Source organism: Centrocercus urophasianus, unplaced genomic scaffold (genome assembly GCF_019232065.1).
Source record: "Centrocercus urophasianus isolate 14NV4802_14NV808 unplaced genomic scaffold, USGS_Curo_1.0 seq_11, whole genome shotgun sequence".
Taxonomy (NCBI): Eukaryota; Metazoa; Chordata; class Aves; order Galliformes; family Phasianidae; genus Centrocercus; species Centrocercus urophasianus.
Window position 1 is genome coordinate 35,677,191 of NW_024884253.1, and position 22,623 is coordinate 35,699,813.

The 22,623-nt window shown below is 40.9% G+C and overlaps 1 protein-coding gene across 1 annotated transcript; it reads left to right on the forward strand.

Moving 5' to 3' along the window:
* The first annotated feature begins 14,913 nt into the window (after positions 1 to 14,913).
* LOC122155095 (cytochrome P450 7A1) lies at positions 14,914 to 22,311 on the forward strand. The gene is made up of 6 exons (XM_042808843.1): positions 14,914 to 15,081; positions 16,598 to 16,838; positions 17,547 to 18,157; positions 19,769 to 19,899; positions 20,536 to 20,711; positions 21,344 to 22,311. Exons 1-6 carry the CDS (start codon positions 14,999 to 15,001, stop codon positions 21,641 to 21,643), a joined length of 1,542 nt encoding a protein of 513 aa, XP_042664777.1. The 5' UTR covers positions 14,914 to 14,998; the 3' UTR covers positions 21,644 to 22,311.
* Positions 22,312 to 22,623: the final 312 nt, after the last annotated feature.

A 22,623-nucleotide genomic window follows, 5' to 3' on the forward strand; every position in this document is an offset into this window, starting at 1 on the left:
CCAGCGAGCTTTCACCAGCACCAGCTAGAGCAAGGGAAGGGAGGGTGCACGTGGAACAGGGGAGAGGAGGAGAAGGAAGAAATGGGATTGAGAAGGAAGGGTGATTCCTTTTCTTCTGTTTCATCATTTGAACTACCCATACACTCACAATTACACTGAATGGAGATTTTTGTTTTCCTGTTCTCATATCTTCCTCATGAGGGGAGCAGAGGGCAGCGTTGATCTGTGCTTTCTGGTGACACTAACAGAACCTGAGGGAACCGCATGGAGCTGTGCCAGGGGAGGGTCAGGTGGAGGTTAGGAAAAGGTCCTTCACCAGAGAACCAGAGAACCTTCACCATGGAACTGGCTCCCAGAGTAATGGGCACAGCCTGAAGCTGCTGGAGTTCAAGAAGTGTTTAGACAATGCTCTCAGACATAGATTTTGGTTGGTGTTGTGTAGAGTCAGGAGTTGAGCTCGATGATCCAACTCAAAATATTCTGCGATTCTCTGGTAAGTTTCTAGATTTTCTCCTGTTGTCAGCATCTTCAGTGAGCACAGTGGAGTGTGCAGCAAAGTAGCAGCCGTTGCAACAGTGCTTAGTGCAGGGGTAGCAGCCATTCTCCAGCTGCTCTTTCCAAATCTATCACCCAGGCCTCCCGCCTTCTTTTGTGGACATCTGAACCACTGGCTACTGAGTCATGCAACAGTGGATCACTAAACAGTTATGAAGTGCAATTTGGGGCTTGGGGTATACATTCTCAAAAATCCTGTGCTAGTGCCTTCTGAGCAGGGAAGAAGTTCTGGTTTAATAATGACAGATGATTACTGCTTTTGTACTGCTTAATTTTCCGCGTAGCCAAAAGTGAATTTTCACAGAAGTGCAGTGAAAGATTTACAATACTTAAACCTCAGAAGGGGATGTATTGTTTTGTCCCACAGTGAGCCCCTTGCAGTGAAGCCCCGTACTCACTCTGGAGCACCAAGACCATGGTAGTGCCTTTCTAGCATGGGGATAGCAGGCATGCCATACACTGCTCTCCTAGTGGTGCAGTTCTGCTGGCCATTGGTCTGACAACAGAAAGGCAATATTTTCTTTTCTTTTGGCATCAAATACCCTTCTCTTTGCAGAGACACTGTTCTTACCTCCAGAAAGGGACCTTGTTACTTGCTATTTTCTGAATTACTTCATCCCTTGTCATGATATTTTTAGACTTATACTATCAAGCTGGTAGCATTTGTCAGACTGCAGTGGATGAACATTCATTCTTTATGGTGATGCCCTAGCCAAGACAATCTGCTCTGTATAGTCTGTTGTTTGTTCAGTGTGCTTTTTGTGCACTATCAAAATCCAAGCTACAGGCAGTAGCTCCAGTAATAAAAATTAATCTCACCACCTTCATCTCCAAGCACTAACTTCACTAATGATTTTGAAGAACAGTATGAGGATGTGGCCGTGCTTACGAGCAGGTTTTAGAAGATCTCCCTTTCCAAGATTGCCACCGAGACTGGGGAGCCTGAAGGAGTCAGAGGTAAAAGGCCCAAACTGCTCTTGGTTAGTTCCTGAGCTATTTTCAAAAAAGATTCCAAGACTGTATCTATTGTTCGAGAGTAGTGGAAAAAATAGGGGAAGTCATCAGATGGTTGTTGAAATTAGAACACTCAAAGACAATAGCATGATAATGTTCCATTGTCAATATACTATTTCTTTTCTGCTGTTTTTTTTTTTTCTTTTTCCCAGATGTGTGCCAACTTTTAAAGAATAATGGAAGTCACCTACTGATTGATATCAGTCTCTGCAGCTGCAAAAATCTTAATAAAATAATGTGAAATAGTTACCTCAAAATTCATATTTTTCCTTTGAAGCTGGGAACAAACTGTGCTTTTGTTTGCTAGGAAATTCTCCACCCATTCAACAATGAAAAATGACAGATGATCACTGAAAGCGTGTACAAGTTATGCAGGCAGCACCCTGTCATTATTGGAAGAGGAATAATTGCTCCGGAGTGGTTCTGTTCCTGGGATAGTTGTGAGAGTATTAACTGGCTCTGCTCCAAGCTGTGTGCAATGAGCAAGGAGTATCCTGACGTGCTGTTTGTACTTCTTGAACAAACCAGCCCCAAACCAACATACGTAACTGCTGCGTCACACTGGGCTGTACCAATTCACCTCTAGACTTCTTACAGAAGAATTTTTGTGTAGAGAAACAAGAATGTCACCATAAATTTATGTTCTCTGTAGGATAAATTACACCACAGGAACCTCACCGAGTTTACGTGCTTAACATTAGAAGCTGGAGGAATTAGAACTGCCAAGGCTGCTTTGTTTTTGACTCCCAGGCCACCTTCAGCCAATGACATGACATATTATTCCCGCTGTCCCCCACCATGTCGCACCCGGATGGGGCTCAGGGAGTGTATGATTTTCCACTGCTCAGTTTGCAGTTTCATGCCTGATTTCCTGCCTGCTATTCAGACTGCTGTAAAGATGGAAATGCTAATGTTGTCACAGTCTTTTCTAAGTAACACTCCAGTGTCTGAGTACTGTGCAAACAATTACCGATTTATTTTCTGTTCTAACTCCCAACGTATGGGCAGAGAGTCAAGGCATTTCACTCTAGCATGCTCACAGTGCATTACAATGAGCTTCCAGTTCTATAAGCTTTTATTTTGTGTACTGAGGATTGTTTATTAAATGGATACCTTCCTGTACTCACTCTGGGCCGCGTGTGCCCAACACTTCTCCAAATGAGCCTTCAGGGCTTCCTGCAGGGCGGCTGAAGAGCTGAAGATGAAAACACAGCAGCTGCTTGAGAAGAGCCTGGCAGGAAAACTTGTTTATTGCCTATGTGAGAGCAAGGAGCAGCACTCGTACCAGTGCAGGAGCCTGGAGACATCCCTCTCTGGCCGTGATCCTTCCTCCTTGCTCATTAGACACCTCTCAGCCCCTGCAGCAAATGAAGCAGTGGTCATGCAGGCTACAGGCTTCTTAAAAGCAGACCCTGAGTTCAGGAGGATGCAGCAAGGTGCCCTGGGAAGGGGTGGATGCAGGCCTCAGGTGGGAGGGTCTGTGCTTTTTCTGCACCCACACCACAGACAGGAGTTTGGTGGAAGGGGTTGAAATAAACCCCACAGCTCTTCTCTGACATCTGCCTTTCTGTGTTCTTTGTTTTAGTGTTCTAAGCAGTAGGAGCAGAGGCATGTATTTCACAGTAAAAAGCAGTTTAACTGTTAGCACTGCTTGCTCTGGAATTCAATGCTTTTGTTCCTTTTTCTCAGTGTCTTTAACTGAACATGTTGTACATTCACATCAGAGATTGTCTAGCACAGGCCCTGGTCTCTAAGTTAGGCACATCTGGTGAAACTGTGTTTTTGATGAAGAGTGATGCCGGACTGGAGGACTACAGACATGTCCATCTGCACTCAAAGTATGCAGACAACATAGCCTGGCAGGCCTTACCTCAGTGTTCTGCTTTTACTGGGTCACAGAGAAACACTGGAGCCAGCCAAAAATGAAAGCACAGCCAGAATTTAGATAGGTTTGAGTGCTACCAACTGAAAAATGCCCATGCAGTGACAAGGTAAACTTCACTGTGGGAAGCACACTGAGCCTACTAACGCAGAGCAGGAGTGTTGGTGGCACAAGGAAGCAGGAGCACAGCTGCCTGAATGGGAATCTGGCATTTTGTCTTAAAACAGGCTGAGCATAAATTTGACCAGACACCAGCCTTCAAGCTGGGGTGGCCAAGATGCAGTCAGGTGCTCTTCTTTTGTTGTGGGAACAGTGCCAGCGAGCGAAGGAGGCAGAGAAGAGCTGATGCCAACAATGATTCTGTCTCCTTTGGCAAGGTTCACCTATCACAACTGGAAGTCTTTGCTCCTCCTGGGCTAACCTGACAGTTTTGGAGGAGACAGCCCTGGGAACAGGATTTGCCCTTAGTGGCCCGACGCTCACGGTGCCTGTGCCTCACTGGAGGGATTGCTGTGCTGGCAGCACAGTGCCCTCGCTTTTCTGGGGAGCTGTCTCCACACTGACTCAGCAAGTCACATGCTTTCTGCAGCACGGGTTTTTTTGGAAGTCCGCCACCCTACGTCTGACTGCACACAACCTGCTTAACTTACAAGATTTGAGTCTTGTAAGAGCCATGTGGCTCCCGGAGCGCTCATGTTTATTGATTTGTTGGGAGAAGCAATAATCGGTTCCCACTTGTAAACTTTCCAGCTGTTTCACTGTTCCTGGCTTTTACCTTATGTTTTCTCTTAACCTCCTGTTCTCTGTAACATCTACCTGTCATCCATCATCTATCACTTTTTTCTTCCTGCAGTACCACATTCATTTTGTGTATTTCTTTTACTGTTATGGTTTAAGTCTTTCCGTTTGTGAAGTACAGCTATAATAGTTAGATCTTTGTTTTTAGCTTACATAAGTTAAACGTATATATAAAAACATATAGGCAGAGCTGAGTAAAATACAGTATTACAGCAATTCTGGTAGATGAAAATCAAATTACATATTAAATTTTAGCAAAGATCAATAGTTTTTCACATTAGCCATCTGCATTCAGTTTCAGTTAAATTTTTTTAGGCCAGAAGGCTGATTCACATGTAAAGCTAGTGGGCTGTGGTTTAGACAACTTGTTTATGTTGTTCCATATTAATCTCTTTTTAATCTCATCTAGATGGTTGAGCAGCCTCACACTTTCAAGATGCTTTCATATCACATCTGTTATAATAATGTCTTCCTTTTCCTTTCTTCTACACAGTGAAGACATTGTTCCCCGCCAAAGCTTCTTTTAGACAAACAAAATTAAAATATGAAAACTTGCATATAGATACAAATATGATCACTATGAGAAATATATCACAGAAAATGACTCCAGCTATGACTGGCAGATCTCTATTGCAATATACAAACAAACATCATCGCTGAATCGCTCTATTATGTCCTCCAACAAATACTGTAAAATAGAGAGTAGCACATAGAGGTGGGGAAAATATAATATTCAAGCAATTCTAATATGAGAAGGAAAACTGCATTTTTCCTTGGATGAGAAAAATGTGGATCAGTCACAGAGTACCCCACATTCAGTTTCCCCATTCCTTAAACTGATGGAAGACTTCACCAATGCCGAAATGGCCATGAGAGCCACCATCAAGGGCAACTCATAGATGACTTCCAACTATAAATTCTCTCCTGGCCTATCTCCCTTCAGATCAGCAGCTACAGCCCATAGGAAGGGTCCTCACTTTGACCACAGGTCCCATGCTGGTTTCCAATTCTTCCAGATCATCCTGCCAGTAAGGTGGGAAACCCTTTAGTTTCCTTCCTTACTGCAGCAATGGAGGATACCACTGCACAGACTGATTGCTTCAGGAACAAAACAAGCAAGCAGCCAACCTCTCAGCAACCTGATGTGTGGTTTGCCAAAGTGGCACAAGCCTGTGATGTAGGACCAGACACATATCCAGAGAGATACCAGCACTTGTATAGAGAAGATGAAAATTGCTGTAATGGTTCTGAAGATGCCATCCTTCTCACAAAGTAACTTTTCACGGACATCACTAACTATTTTTCACTATTTTCTTACATGCCTGCCCACTGCTTTACAAAACTGGCCAGCCAGTGTCTGCCTTCTCCTACTACATTGCCCAAGCACTGCAGCTGCCTTCTAGCGTATTAAAACTAGAAACAAATATATTTCACTGAGATATCTGCCTTTGAGGGGATAGGGAAACAGCAAAACTATCTTTCTCTTTTACTATCCTACAGTCTCCATTTTAGGTATCTGCTAAACCAGCCAGCGTATCTGTTGGTGAATAGTCTGGGCATTTTCCTGTTGGTGGATGAGCCTGTCTGCTTGTTTGGAGACTTTGCGTCGATTTGCTTGGCCAGGCTAATTGTGGTTTCAGACTGAGTAGAATTAAAGGCTTTTTATCTTTTGTTTGACAGTGGAGGGATACATACATACTTGCATACGAAAGTAGAAAGGGGGAGGGTCTTATATATGTGTGTACGTGTAAACTTGTGCATAACTATTTCAGCGTTTCTGTTTGGATCAGGAGTGCAAAGAGAATTTGCCTTGGGTGAGGCAGAATTGGATTTCACAAAGGGCATCATTTTTTGTGTTTTTTTTTTTTTCTGTTTGAGATGAATGTAAACCTTGGTAATACAGGACAACATCTAGTCTGTTCTGCTGATGAGCAGTCAGTACATTTAGCCAATGAGCGATGTGAAGGTGGAAAAAGTAGGTATATGTAAAGATAGGCATCAGGTCTTCGGCACTGGTTGACTCTAGAGATCCACTCCTGTTATTTCAGCCTGCTTTTGCTGACATGATATTGGATGGCTAACGATCTTTCAACATCCCAGTCTCCATGTCTTCTAAAAGGGGATGTAAAAGCAAGTTGTGAGTTTGATAGAGCAAGGAACGTGAAGAGCTACACTTCAGAGCTGGATAACTCAGGAAGGTGAATACACACATCAAGTTGCAAAAGAGCAAGTAGTAAGCCACAATGATATGTGGGAGAGAGGAAAATTGTGCACTTGTTTATTTTTTATTTGTTAAAAAAAAAAAATAATAAAAGAGGAAGGAAAAAAAAAGGGAACAAAAGTGAAGAAAAGCAGGATGAAAGTGCTGTTGCATTCCTTGCTCCATCTGCTGGGCCAGTCCAGAATAGCTTGTCATGTTCTTCAAAACGGTTGCACTGTAGTCATTTTCTACTAGCATGTCACCCAATACCTTTCTCTAAATAATTTTTTTTTTTTTTTTTGCATTAGTATCATTTTTTGTAACTGCATCTGAGCTTTGCTTTCTCTCTGCTTTGTGTTTTGACAATAAACAATACAAATAAACTGACCAACTGGGAAAAAAAAGATAGCTCTAGGAAGATGCTCACTGGTTGTGTACTAATAAGCCCAGTAGTAAAAAGCAGTAGTAAATAGTAGTAAGCTCCTTGTGGCTTACTTTGCATCCAGTATTTATTTCCTTTCTCTACTTACCCACTTTCATATCTGCCCTCTTTCTTTTCTGTTTCTTCTCTGTGATACCTAGACAAAAACAAAACAAAACAAACAAACAAGCAAAAAAACCCTCAAATCTTTTTTTTTTATTTATTTTTTTTTCCAGCAAACAAAAGTTCAGTACTTCCTGTAGCAGCTCTACTATTTTAAGGAAAACTATCAAGTCAGCATGCAGCATATTGTTAAAATTCACTGAAATGAAAGAAAGGTCATATTTGTTAATGAGATCTAGTTTGAGATGGTTGATACTAAAGGAAAAATAGTGGTATAGTAAGATCTATCTTTTGAGGGAAAGGTTACAAAATTTTCTACTTGACATTGCCAAAGAAAATTCCAGAGAGGAAATGAAGTGATATGGTGTAAGCAATCATTCCTATCATTATTTGATATGTGAGCACATTCAGAGGATGCTCTGAGATGTACACATTAACTTATTCAGTATAGGAAGCATCCATCCATATCGCTATTGCAATGTTTGGGGCAATTGTCCTTGGATGCAAATTGCTTGGTTTCCACACCTGTCCAACTTTATGATCTATTGTATTGCAAATACATTACATTGTACGTGCACAGTTCTTCATAATGAAAGAAATTACAGGTTCAAAGGTGTTACAAAGGTTCCTATTACAAAAGTATTGTATTTCTTTTCAGACAATCTACAGCAGGGAAGAGAAGTAAAGGAAATCTGAGCACAGCACTTCTCTGGAGTGAGATGACTCACAAATTTTGCAGAAGGCAGATTGCAGTGTAGGCAAAATCTGCCCTTTGAACAACCATAATTAAAATAGAATTGTAGCGTTATATTCTAGTATCATGAAATTACTGTAGATTATTTAGATTATTAAAATCCTAAACTGCTTGGCATTATTTCCCATGGAATACTTATTATTTTCATAGAATCATAGAAGTGTTTCGGTTGGAAGAGACCTTTAAGATCATCTAGTTCCAACCCCCTGCTATAGGCTGGGACACCTCCCTTTAGACCAGGTTGCTCAAAGCCCCATCCAGCCTGGCCTTGAATGCTTGCAGGGAGGGGGCATCCACAACATCACGGGCAGCCTGTTTCAGTGTCTCTCCACCCTCACAATAAAAATTTTCTTCCTAATATCTAGTCTAAATCTACCCTCTTCCAGTTTAAAATTTCAGTTCTTTTAGATGCTGTACTTTTATTCAGGTCTACAAGACTTTCACCATTTCCATCAGCATAAGGTCCAGGCTGGGATCTGCTGGATTTATTTCTGGGGTTACAGTCTCTTTGAGGAAGATACTACATTTCTGGAACGATCCACTGGTAACAGCAACTAGTTTATGCTCTTACAACAGAGCTCTAGCATGATGGGGACTGAGAAGGGCCATAATTCCATTTCCTAATACTAAGTTTTCCTTAAGGGGAAGAACATAAAGTCTGGAGTGCAATGCAGATGAGGCTTAAAACTGAATGGCTTGGCTGCCATTAAGGCTCCCTGCAGGGGCAGTTCTTTGCCTGAGTACATCCAGGAACCAGCATTGGTCTCTGGAAAATTGCAGTGAGGTCAGTCTGGGTGATGGTGTGCCACGGTGGGAGATCAGGGCTAGCTGTTGTTAGCAGATGTATCAGCCAGTGTTGTCCTGTTTGTGCGTGGAACATCACTGATGCTTTCCAAAGTGTGAGCCAGTGGTGTGTGGAAGAGGGGCTGATGATTTAAATTAGTTTCTAGGCATATGATAGTCGTGTCATGTCAACACTGATGCTGGATCTTCAGTTTCTAGACTCTCCTCTTATTATAGGAGCTATGTGATGATAGCTGGCAGTCCTCTCTAAAAAGAGCTGCTACTAATGGCTGGAGAACAGTAAAACATTAATTCTGTTGAAGTCAACAGCAAAATTCCCAGTTACCCTGTGTAAGTCAGGTTTACACTTTGGCCCTGGGGATCTTAGCGATGTTACCCATCACATCAATGCAGGCACATCAATGCTGCCATCCGGGCATGAGCCAACCTAAATCTCTCTTCCCCAAAAATAGCTCTCAAACAATCTATAATTATATTTAAACACAAAGACAAATACACAGGTACATAAGATGAATGCCAGTTTTGTTTTATAGAAACAGGAAACACTGACTGGCAAAGCTCAGTGCCTGCTCTGGAACACAGCACACAAGTGCCAATCGAGGAGGTTTACCAGTAGGTGGTGATATTTAATTATTTATTAGCAATTTTCTAGTGCTACAGGCAGCTGTACTCAGGGATTTCTACATTTCTTGTGTATGCTTTCCTTTCATATTGCTGCAGCTTTCTGAAATTCTTTTTATACGTTTCAGTAGCATTTCCTAGCTGTGATGGCACCTCCAGGCTGCACTGTGTCAGCCCACATTGCTCTGCCAACTGCTGCTGTGCTGCCGTGTTGCATTTCGTGTAGTTTCTTTATTTTCTATCTGCTGGTGAAAACTATTAACCCAGATCTCACAACACACTCAAGGGAAAAAAAGTCAATTGTTTTTTTAACAGGGTGTACCTCTTATTGACTTCCACTGAATAAAGAGGCTTTAGTTCACTGTGTACAGCATTGCTATTTACAGGCAATTGCACTCAGCAGCCTTCTGTAACTCAGTCACACCCTTCTGTGCTCCAGTACCCCTGAGTTATGGAGCCATCAGCAACCCTGGGAAAAAAACAAACTATTAACCTTAGCTTGGCCTGTCGATTATTGTCTATTTAAGTACCGTGTGTGGGTCATGACTAATTAAAACCATAGAGCTGCAACAGAGATGAAGCTGGTTAGGTGGATAGCGAGCTGTTTCCATGCGGCTGTACGAAGCAAGCCAGGAGGTTCTCTCAGGCTTCAGGAATCACAGCAGTTCCTCTCCAGAAGTGAAGCTGAGCCTGTTTGCTTCATGGGAGCAGCACTGAATCCATGGAGTGAGTTCATGACCAAAAATACTTTGCAGGCTGGAACAGAGGTGGCAGACAAGGGTGCTCCTGGTAGCCACTGCGCACACTGGGCAGTTGTTAAAATGTTTTCCATTTTCCTTTAACTACTGTTAAATGCACTGTTCAGTTTTTCCTCTATTCGTAAGAAGGTGTATAGCCAAAACAGGCATAAGCGGTGCTTTATTTGTGTTGGTGTCATTGGCCCAAGAGGGCTATAATAGTTATTTATCAACAGTGCTGCAACCTACAGGTTTCTTAAATGGAAAAGAAGAGGCACATTTAATTTTCCTCAGGAAGAAAAAGAAAAAATGCAATTATTTAAAATAATAGGCTGCAAAGCAAGTCCTGTTCTCTGTCTAAAAATGGTTGCACTTTTCATACTGTTACACATGAGCAAATCAAAAAAGGTTGGCAGTTTTAGAGAAATTACTCCTGTTGTGGCAGCAGGGTAATATCTGTAAGTGATACTCATCACATTGCAGTACGACTACCCAGATCATGTAGGGAAAAGGCAATGTGTGAGGAGCCACAAGCATCTGACGCTGGATAAACAGCATTGGGTGGTGTTAGACACAAAGCTGACAAAACTTCCTACTTTCTTGTTTAGTGGTGTTTGGAAATGAGAAGTCTGAGACCTAGACATGCAGGAAGAATCAGATGCAAACATAATAAAGTGATCATAACTGTTTAGGATGACGAAATGACAATGCGTAGTCAAAGATGACACTCAGAACTGAAATTTCCCATAACAGAAACAGATAATGCGAAGCGTGAATTTTATAGAGTGACTCTGTTAAAAGAAGCTATTTTCAGCTGATGGAAAAAACAATTTTTCTAGGAAAATATAAGAAACACCTGTGCTTAAAAGTAAGTGAAGTAGGAGACCAGATCTTGAGCAGATGTGAAAGGAGGTGGCTTTCAGATTGAGTGAGGGCAAACTTTACTGATGTAAAGCATTTTTTTTTTCCTTCAGTTTAGAAATTTAAAAATTGCCTCCAAAATAACAGCATTTGCTTCACTGCCTACCTTGGTTTGACACGAGGGCAGTATTTCCATCTACTAGATTTTCAGCTTAATTCCTTCAGTGTTGTGCTTGACATGGCACACCCTGGCAAAGTATTCAAATCCTTACTGTTTTGTCACACGGCTGTAGGGACCTCAACAAAAACTGAGAAAAGAGTGAGGCTGAAAAAGGAATAAAACCTAAGAGTGTTCCTCAGAAAGGTATTAGACCCCACATGACCAGTGAGACATTGCTACATGCTGCTGATCTGCCTCCTCAATGGCTCAATGCCAGGTGCTATAGCCAAGCCAAAGTTGGAACATTCACTGTAAAGGAAAAAAGTTTAATCTTAAGTGGTTAAAATAGCATCACGATAGAAATAACATAGCTGTGCCCTTTTTTTTTTTTCCAGTGGTCATCCAACAACTCTCATTATGGCATTTGTTCATTTCAATTAAAAAGCAGCATAGCTTCCATTAGTTTTTCCTTAATTTTCTTGAAGACTTTAGATAAAGCACAAGAGGAGATTTCTGTTTAATGATTACTACATTCATCTTGGATTATCCTTTTACTCTTTTTTGAGCACCAAAAGTGCTCTCCTACTCCCCACAGCTTAGCCTTGAGGGAAAACAGCAGGGAGAAGCCAGACATATTCTCTACCAAATAAGAGCACGTCCAGGAGTACTCCTAGTGCTGACCTTTGGGCAGCTGGAATGTCCCCAGCAGTTACTTCATGCCTGGATTACCTCCAGCCCAGAGCTAGCAGACTTTTTGCTCCAGTCTCTCTTTGCTCTTTGTAGTAGGTCCCCTCTGTATGCAGTCTTCTTTCCCACCCAATTCTTCTTGACTCTTTTCCTTCCCTTTGCCATCTAGGTCACTTTTCTTTTGAGTTAACAAGATGTGTCTCTCACATTGTTCTCCTAGCCACTCTGCATTGGCTGTATTAGAAATGGTTTCAGGAGAGAAATATACTTCCACAGCACATGTCACAATGGGGATCTGCTCTTGGGGGTGTCCTAATTAATGGTAATATTGAAGAATAAATAGCCAAGAAATTATCATAGCTAGTGTGATTCATCATTCATGGTCTATTGTATTCTGTACACATATACCTCGTGTTCCTGCTGAAACAGATTCTGCTGCTTGCTGCTGCTCTACTAATAGCAATGCAATTCATGGCTTTCTTCCCATGCAAATCTGTTTTTCAGGATCTTCTCCCAGATCTCTCTGCCCTAAGCCTTTTGACTGCACTTCCCCCCCTAACTAATTAAGTCATATTGCAGGTAGAATTTAGTCAACTCCTGAATGGAATGTCACTTGGGAAGGTTCTGTTGCCAAGGTGCTGGAGAGCAGCATACATATTGTGCAGACACAGAGGGTACATCTCAGTTTATAATCTTTTCAGCTCGTAATGATGGAAGTGAACAAGGGAAAGGATTGAAGCCTGGATGTTATGAAATTGAAAGGATTTTGAGTTTTAAAACGGAAAGATATGGAATTGGGGTGTAAGAAATTTGCAAATAGCATTCAGAGCAGTATACAACATGAGTAGATGAAGTTTCTGGGCAATTTCTTTTTATTTGAGTAGTGGAACAAGTCCAGGATTTGTGATAACTGATAAAAGCAAATATCAGAACAAAAGTGGCTGGTGCCCAGAAGGAGCTTTCCAATTCTCCCTCCCATCCTCATCTGGAGAGAACGAGTGAGCAGCTAGGTGGTGCTGAGCTGCCTGCCAGGATTAAACCACAGCAGTCCTTTTTGGTGGCCAATGTGGGGCATGAAGGGTTTGAGATAGCAACAGATTTGATTGGTGTGTGAAGTGTGTTAGATCAAATTTACAGATACTATAGTAGGTTAGCTGCTAATTGGCAAGCTCCTCTACTTGTCATGCAGCTTGCTTGCCTTACTGTATGTTATGGACCAGTGGTTGCTAGTGGCTGATTTGGCTTCTGCCTTGTCCTCTACTTCTTATCATGTTGCTTTCTGTGCCTGGGAACATTTTGATAACAGCCAAGGCCACAAGCCTGGGCTGGCAGATGGCTGGGTCATCACTGCTGTCCCGGTGCTGTTGCACTGGACAGGCTGGGACTCCAGACTGAGCTCAACTCAGAGGGACTGCTACCCGTAGATGAGCCCACATGGGAGCATGTATGCTCCAAAGCATTTTTGGCCACAGATAAGTCCACTCTGAAGCAAGAACACCTAAATTGTCTGTGGCCATGGAGAAATTCATGCTGCAGCGGCTACACACCTTGCAAAGCCCATAGAATATCTGGGGATAAAGCCATACCAGAATACCACAACAAAGTGTCTGTGTCCATGGATAAGACCACAACACAGCAGGTGTCCAGAAGGACCGTGGCCAGTGGAAAAGACTGTGCCAGGTACACCTCAAAGCAACTGTGGCTGTGGATAAATCCATGGTGCAGCAGATATACCTCTAGAGATGAGGCCCATTAATAAGTCCGCAATAGGTCAGGTATACTTTAAATTGCCTGTGGCTGTGGATAAGTCCATGACACAGTAGGAAAACCTCTGAAGGAACTGCGGCTCTTTATCTCAACCCAGGAGTTCTCGCTTTCTAATTCTCTCCCCTCTCCCACTTGGGCAGAGAGAACAAATGGCAGTGTGGTAATTAGCTGCCCACTGGAGCTAGACCACAGCAAGTGGAGAATTAGAAAGGTCTTAGCAACGTATGGACAAGCTATCACAGAGTCACAGAATTAGTGAGGTTTGAATGCACCTCAGGGTTTATATGGCCCAACCCTCACTTGAGCAGGGACACCCAGAGCAGGCTGCACAGGCACCTGCTGAAGATCTCCAAGGAAAAGACTCCACACTCTCTGGGCAGAGGTGCTCTATACTGGTGCTCCATCACTTGCACATCACGGAAGTGCTGTCTGGTATTCAGAGGGAACTCCTGTGTTCCAATTTGTGCCTATTGCCTCTTGTCCTGGCACTGAAATGAGCCTGGATCCATCCTCTCTGCACCTCCCCATCAGGTATTTAAAGACATTGATGAACCTCCTGTTCTCCAGGCTGAACAGGCCCAGCTCAGTGTCAGCCTTTCCTCACAGGAGAGGTGCCCACTTTCTTGATCTATGGCAGAACTCAGATCAGAGAAAGTGGTTACATATGGATATATTTAAACAGAAAGCAGTCAATCAAAGGAAATTAAAAAAAGAAAAAAGAGTCTTGGTTGATCTGGGCGCTGAAAATTCAATATGTTCCTCAAAGTTTCCCTAACACAGGATCAGAGGTCATATTCCAAAGCTGTTAAATTGGCTGAAATGGTGCTGTACAGCTTGAGGCAAGGGCAGAAAGCAGAAGAATTAAATGGAAAGGTAAAAGGCAATTTGGAGATCCAAAGACACTGAGGGGAAAAGGAAAAAAAAAAGCAGAAAAAAAAAAAAGCAGTGTAACGATCTAAATCTGTTTTCTTTTCCCTTGCTCTGCGTTACATAAGACATATTTCATTCTTTCTAGTAGAGAAACATGCTTAGAGGAATAAGTCCATCCTTTTACCCACAGCCAAATCTCTCCCACTCCGTCTCGCAGCAGCGCACTGCAGCCAGGTAAATCCACACAAAAGAAAAAGGAGAGAATGGGCAGGCTGGCAGCCAAGGGACAACATGAACTGCACCCACCATTTACCCAGCCTGACTCCGCTGAACATCTGTCAGCAGCCATTTAATTTATTGCTAAACTTGAACTATAGACTGTAATTGGTAAATCCGCAGGATAGATGAGAACACACCTGAGAGGCCTTCAAATTATCAACTATTACAGCTGTTCGATTACTTTGGAACCACTTCTGATGCCTGATATCAGCTCAAGGCCGTGTCTGCAACTGTCCACATCAGTCCAGTGAAGAATTCTGCAGAAAGATGTCAGAGCAGAGACAAAGCGGGCTTCGTCCAGAAGTGGTTAATCAATAGCTTGCTAGGTTGACTGAGTGCCATTAAATGCAGCGGTGCATCTACCGTATATAAAATGTGACCAGTCACTCCACATCATTCTCAGTCACCTTTTCTGCCGTAGTGTTAGCAGGTTTTCCACTTGGAAGTTTTGGGGCACTACCAGAAATGTTCATAACACCATGGATCTGGGGAACAGTGATAATAGCCTGTTGCAGTTTTTGGTTTCTTTTTGGGAGGCGGAGGAGGAGGTAAGGAATCCATTTGTAAATGCATCTTAGTATATAACTGTTCTTTGCTTCTTTCAAACATACTGTGCATGTGACTAAAATGAGTGTAATCTGAAGATTATCAGATGGATAAATGTGGCTGGATAAATGCAGGATAACATGGGAAACACTGTAGTTATATCTTTTGAGAGACTTATGTTACGATAGAATTTGTACAGACTTTTAATAATGGTGAGTTAGTTCTTTGAGATAGATGTCGATAGAAATCTATGCAAAAATGAGCTAATTAAAATATTAATGTGTGTTCTGTTTTGCTAAAGAACTGGGCTTAGTGTATTCTAATCACAGCTAATTAGCTAATACCTGCTTCTATCTACTTAGTTTAATACCTACTTAGAAATATTTCCTATTATCAATCTGTCCTATGTGAACAAGTTATTTGCTTATCAGTATATAATGGGGAGCTACAAGAAAGAAGGGTACAGACTCTTTAGCCCAGTCTGTGGTGATTGAACAAGGGGAAATGGCTTCAAACTTAAAGAGGAGAGATTTAGGTTGGATATAAAGAAAAAGTCCTTTACAGTGAGGGTGCTGAGGTAGTGGCACAGGTGGCCCAGAGATGTGGTGGTTACCCCATCCTTGGAGACTTTCAAGGTCAGGCTGGATGGGGCTCTGAGCATCCTGATGTAGCTGTAGGTTTCCCTGCTCAGTGCAGGGGAGTTGGACTAGATGACCTTTAAATGTCCCTTTCAACTAGGGAATCTATGATTCTGTTATGATTTTGTATTTTTCAGCAATCATTTTCTTGTTTTCCTATTAAAAGTTCAACAAAAAAAGTAAAAATAGTTAACCTCATATAATCATAACCATCAAGAACATACCAGAGGAAAAGAGTTATCTGAAAGTTATTTTAGCAGCCATGGTGACTTTCTGCAGGAAAGCACTTTTTTGACTGTCAGAACAAAAAGCATCATTTCAACATGTACTTCATTTTAAGCATATGCTTAACATAAGGCATGGGGTTAATGACAATTTGCCTGAAAGACGAAATGTTATGCTTAGTGAAGATCATGGCAAATTTCCCACTGTTTTCAGTGGGATTGGGTCCAAGTGAGATATGCCAGTAATAACAACCTTTCTACACTCAAAAGGCAATTCCCCTTGGAGTTCAAATTGATTTGTGGATATCATTACGTTTCACGCAATATTAATGAAAAGCATTTATGAGACAATTATGGATCTGTGCATGTTAGCTAGAGGCAACAATGCCACATTTAAACAAGCAAAACAAACAAATTTAATCTGGGGAAAAGTGAGATAGTGAAACTGTGTTCTGTCATGCTTATTGTAATGCAGACTGTTACTCTTTTTTGACTAACATACACTTCACAATTGACTTATTCTTCAAAAGGGGAAGAAATTACTTGTCAACAGCAACAGAAATTAAGTATCAAAACTCCCCCGTTGCCATTTTAGTTGGTAGCTTTGGATAAGTGATCTTGATACATACTTCTAAGCTCAGCTTTTTGTTTTGTAGGCGCCAAGGAGAGCCACCACTTGAAAATGGGTTCCTTCCATACCTGGGCTGTGCCTTGCAGTTTGGTGCCAACCCCCTCGAATTCCTCAGGGAAAAACAGAAGAAGCATGGCCACATTTTCACTTGCCAAGTAGCAGGGAAATATATTCATTTCCTCACTGACCCTTTTTCATATCATTCACTGATGCGCCAGGGAAAACACTTGGACTGGAAAAAGTTCCATTTTGCTACTTCTGCCAAGGTACCACTTTAAAAATGGTTTTAATATCTAACGTGCTGGCAGGACAGACAGTGCTTAGTTAATCCCTGTAGCATAGCTATTAATTTGAAATATAATTTTCACTTTTCTGCACTTTTATTGGTATAAAATCTTGAGGATTTTTTTTTCTTTTTCCTTAATGGAAAGAAAGTGATTTGGGTTATCCAAGAAATACATTTAGCAAGGCAGTATCCCAAATTGCTATAGGAGAAACACAGTTAGAACCTTCTGCAAATTATATATAGTTTGCTGAAGCTTAAGCTTTCTTCAGGAGATTCTTACCACTATGGAAGACTAGGTCCTACTGTCTCAACATGAGATGCAACACAGTAGAAGGTCTATCAAACTCTTACTGAAGTAAGCAAACAGGCTCCTTTTGATGTCAGTGGGAGCTGACTGATGTTTTATGTAACCACATCCATTTATCTGTGAGCATCTGTTCACTCTTATTTTCATTTGCCTACTTAGCTGCTTTGGTTTGCTTAGAAAGTACTGCTTCTAGTATTCGTAGTCCATCTGATGCTTCCCAATGGTTAGCTATGATGTGTTTTGGCTTTAATTTCTGCAGTCCTTATCATACTTTCCTCTAGTAAGCTGTGAATTTATACTTCGGCTTTAATTTCTATTAGGCTTTGTCATCAAAGCCATTGCAGGTCTTACTTATCATGCACATAATTTATTTTGTAACAGGCTTTTGGGCATGGTAGCATTGACCCAGCAGAAGGAAACACCACTGAAAATTTTCATCATACCTTCATTAGAACACTTCAAGGTAATGCCTTAGATGCCCTCATCGAAGCAATGATGGAAAATCTACAATACGTCATGCTGCAGTCAAGAGCATCTAAATTTCAGCCTGACACCTGGGTTACAGAAGGACTTTATACATTCTGTTGTCAGGTGATGTTTGAATCTGGCTTTTTAACACTTTTTGGTAAAGAATTTAATCCAAATCATGACAAAAATCTATCAAAGCGGGAAACGGAGAGAGCTCATATCCTAAATGCCCTTGAAAACTTCAAGGAATTTGATAGGATCTTCCCAGCCCTTGTGGCAGGGCTGCCTATCCATCTATTCAAGAGTGCCCACAGTGCCCGCGAGAAGCTGGGAGAGGCTCTGCTCCACAAGAACCTCCTGAAAAGGGACAACCTCTCCGAGCTCGTCATGCTCCGCATGTTCCTGAATGACACTCTGTCAACCTTTGATGACATGGAAAAAGCAAAGACCCACGTGGCAGTGCTCTGGGCCTCGCAAGCTAACACCATTCCTGCCACTTTTTGGAGCTTATTTTACCTTCTCAAGTAAGTCCCAACGTTTCTTGCTTCCAAATGAGAAGAATAATATTTATTGTCTTTCAGAAGCCAGTTCACTACTATGGACAAATTCTGCTGCTTCAGCCAACAATAACACAAGTGACAAGCTGTTCTGGACTTCTGCAGAAAACCCCCTCACTTGTCTCAGACCAAGCAGTGGTGGTACGACTGGTGGCAATTCCATAGATGCTTTCACAAAATACTACTCTGGGGCAATACTTTGAATCCTAGCAGTAGAAAGTAGAATGTAATACGCTTTGTAAAAAAACGTTCTGGAGTAAGCCTATATGATGCGACATTAAAAGTGCTGGTTGCAGTCAGAATACCAATTGTATTGAAGGCTCTCCCAGTATAATCAGATCTTTTTAGATCATCTCTCTAAAGCAGGCAAAACGAGCTTTAACTTCATTGTTGTTGTAATAGATATTTAATAGAAAATAGTTTACATGTTGATAGATCCTACTGAGGTTACAGCAGTTATGCAACAATACTGAAATGGCACTTCCCTGCTGCTTTCTTCACCCTCACTGCAGCAGTGCTTTTCTATTTGAGGATCAAGCCTTTGTGGCAGCATGAGGAGTGATCACCAAAATATTGTACAAATAATGCATGATGTTTTAGGCCAAACATTTGAGATTCACCTGAGATATGTCTGAATTCCTTGAGAGAAGGATAGGCATTCAAACCCCAAGTGGTTCAGGATTCTTACTCCTTTCCTAAGCTTCCAGACTAGATTTTCCAATATAGTATTTTCCTAAGTTTAGATAGCTGCAGTGTAAATGGCATCTGCTGAGCTTGTAACTTGTGTGATTAGTGCACAGTTCAGATAAAACAATTAAATGTCCATTTTGGAGTGAATCTAAACTTGCATAATTTAGCCCTACATGACTACCTCTTGGGTATTCATCTAAATTTCTGTCTTGCACTTTCATATCTACCCACTGATGCTAATAATTGAAGATTTTTGGTACGTTTCATTCTATGAATGCACTGGCTTAAAGCTCCTGGCCTTGAAGTCATTTAATGCCCCAAATATGCATTCATAACAATGAAACTGTCGCGTTCTGTATTATTATCTATCTATATTTCACCATAGCTTATAGATATTCTATAAGAAAATCTAGACAGTAGAGGATAATATGTCTTTTAGTATTAAGAATTTTCAGTTAGACATAATATATTGCCATAGAATAGGACATCATCTAGGAAAGTGATGTTATAAAACTGATCTATATATGATCCCTTTTTTAAATCTTGCAGCTGCTGTAAGGCTCCTTCCTAATCTATGACTGATTGTTCCTGATTTCTTATTCCTGGTATTGCTGACATCACTGTTTATTGCCTGTGTTACGCTCATTAGTTCTGTCCCATTGTCACTGGAGACAGAATCAAATAGTGTTCTTTTCCTTTTTTGCAGCTATTGCGCCTTTGCCAAGACATCAAACAGTGTGAGGGCATAAGTAGATCTTGCTGCAACACTGCCATGTTAGAAATTTTTTCAGCTTACAAACTAACTTTTAGTCAGGATGAAAATGAATGGCAAAACCTGTTTTTATCCCACTCCTAAGACTACTTTACACTTCTTTTTTTTGATTTTAGGAATCCAGAAGCAATGAGAGCTGCTACCGAAGAAGTGCAAAGTGTTTTAGAAAGTGCTGGAGAGAAGATCAGCTTAGATGGCAACTATATTTCATTGAACCGAAAACAGCTGGATAATATGCCAGTGCTAGGTATAACTTTTTTATTCAGGAGTACCAGAATTTGCCCCACAATTTTCAATATCTTCTATTAGTTCCCAAAATAATACTTGCTATGGGATTACTATCAACCAGTCGAAACCAGAACAAACATCTATTTGTTCCTTATCAGTGGCTAACTATCATTCTTACCAGAATGGGAATATTAATTCACACGAATAGCACTTTTTCCTGGGTAAGGGGATGTCCGAATACTGCTGCACAACTACATAGCATTGGACACCCATGGGTAATTCAGAACAATACTTTGTTTACTTAAGATCAAATAAAAAAGGTGTTGTCAAATTTTATGTCCCATTACAGAAGGTTATTTTCTCAGTTTTGCCTTTACCTCAATATAAAAGCCTGTTTTACTTTCAAATATTATGTTGCATCAGCTCTAAATATTTTTCTATGGGAAAGATTATGTTCTTAGTCTAATCTGCAAAAAGGATAATAACGCCAACAAAAAATGAAGAAGATACTTTCTTAGGCATTTGTAAAGTCCTGTTAAATTATTTCTCATAATAGGGTCTGATGGTGGATTTGAATAGCTCAAAAGACATAAGCTCCCTCATGGATATATACATACTGTTTCTATGGTAACCATTTCTTTTCCTCTGCCTATAGATAGCATCATCAAGGAGGCAATGAGGCTATCGAGTGCATCCATGACTTTCCGAGTTGCTAAGGAGGATTTCACTTTGCACTTAGAGAACGGTTTTTACAACATTCGCAAGGATGATATTGTAGCTCTTTATCCTCAACTGTTGCATTTTGATCCAGATATCTATGCTGATCCCTTGGTATGTATTTATCATAGTGCATTACATTCTGAGCTCAGGCAGAAGCTAACATGCCATTCAACAGATCATTTATCAGGAGTGCCCCACAGCTGATTCACTGTTACACTCCAGACAGTCTGTTCTTAACACATGGATACTTAAAGATGGGCAAGAGAAAAAGTAAAGCCAGTGCAAGCACTGTCTATCTGAATAACATGATTTGCTATAACCAAAAACTGGGCTGGAAAACCAAGACAGCCTTCAACTTTTTGCTTTCCTCAATACGGAAAGGTTATCACTGTGGGGAGATCGAGGGAGGACAAGGGTAGTATTTTCCCAAAGATATGGAATGATCACTGCTCAAATTCTGATGCGTCAACTATGATGCAAGTTGTAATGCTTATTTTAATGGCTCAGAAAAGAAAAGATACTAAAAAGATTCACTAGCTCAACTCTAGCAAAGGTCCTGAGATTATACTGTCCCACAGGCCAGAATTTCTCAGGGGCCACACATTCCAAAAAGCAGAAAAACTGTCTTGCACAACACTGCCAGAGGCAATTCCCTCCCAGCCTGCATTTTGTGTCTTAATAGCATTACCCAGCCCTTGGAGGTGTCTGGATATCAAGTAACTCCTCTGTGGGTTTTATTACAGACATTCAAATATGATCGCTATCTCAATGAGAACAAAGAAGAGAAGACTGACTTCTACCGCAACGGTCGCAAGTTGAAGTATTATTATATGCCATTTGGGGCAGGAATAGCAAAATGCCCTGGCAGGTTATTTGCTGTCCATGAAATTAAACAATTTTTGGTTTTAGTATTTTCCTATTTTGAGATAAATCTTGTTGACAGTAACGTGCCGTGTCCTTCTTTAGATCAATCCCGTGCAGGACTGGGCATTTTGCAACCATCCAATGACATTGACTTCAGGTACAGACTAAAATGCCTATGAATATCGATATTACTAAGTCTGTCAACTATGTACAGTATAAATACACTATCTAACCTACACTTCATATATATATTATATATATTTGCAAATGAAACATTACAAATATCAGTGGAAAAATCTAAAGGAAGATGCTACTTCATCAGCCGAAAGGAAAATATGTGATGTGTGACATATGGTAGCAGCAGACAATGGGTTAAATGCATGATGTTGATACAAAAGTTTCCAAGTTTCCCCTTTCACCAAACATTCTAAAATGCAACTAGTGGTTCTGAACTATATTTATACAGTAGTTTTGGGGGGTTTCTTTTGGCCAAAAAATACTTATTCAGTATCCCATTTTTCTAATATAATTAGAAGTTTACCAGATTGTTCAAAATTGTATAAATTCAACAAGAAGTTAAAACTTATTATTTTTTATAACTGAAACATTGGGGATGGAAGGTTCTCCTCAGGGGTGAAGTATGCTTTTTATTGTGTAAAAGCAGTGGAAGGAAAGAGTTTCCTGGTAAAGTACCTTTATGTTTTTATGAAGAACTAGAAAAAGAGTTGAATAAAAGCTACAAAAATTTTCACGTTCTAGTGAAATTACAAAACCTGTATTATATTCACTGTAATATATTTCTTTTCAGAAAGTTGTAAATGTATTAAAATAAATGATATTATATGTACCAAGTGCCTCTCTAGATTACTGGTTTTAGTATATTAATGTTCTCAAAGGTTTACATGCTTATCTCATGCCAACTGAGCCACCTTTACACTAGCCAGCTAAAACAATAGAATCATACAATATCTCAAGTTGGAAGGGATCCATAACCATCATAAAATCATAGAATGGTTTGAGTTGGAGGGAACGTTAAAGTTCCAACCCCCCTGCCATGGACAGAGTAGCCAAACACTAGATCAGGTGCTACGTTGCCCAGGATCATTGAGTCCAACTCCTGGCTTCACACAGGACCACTCAAAATTTAAATCCTATGCCG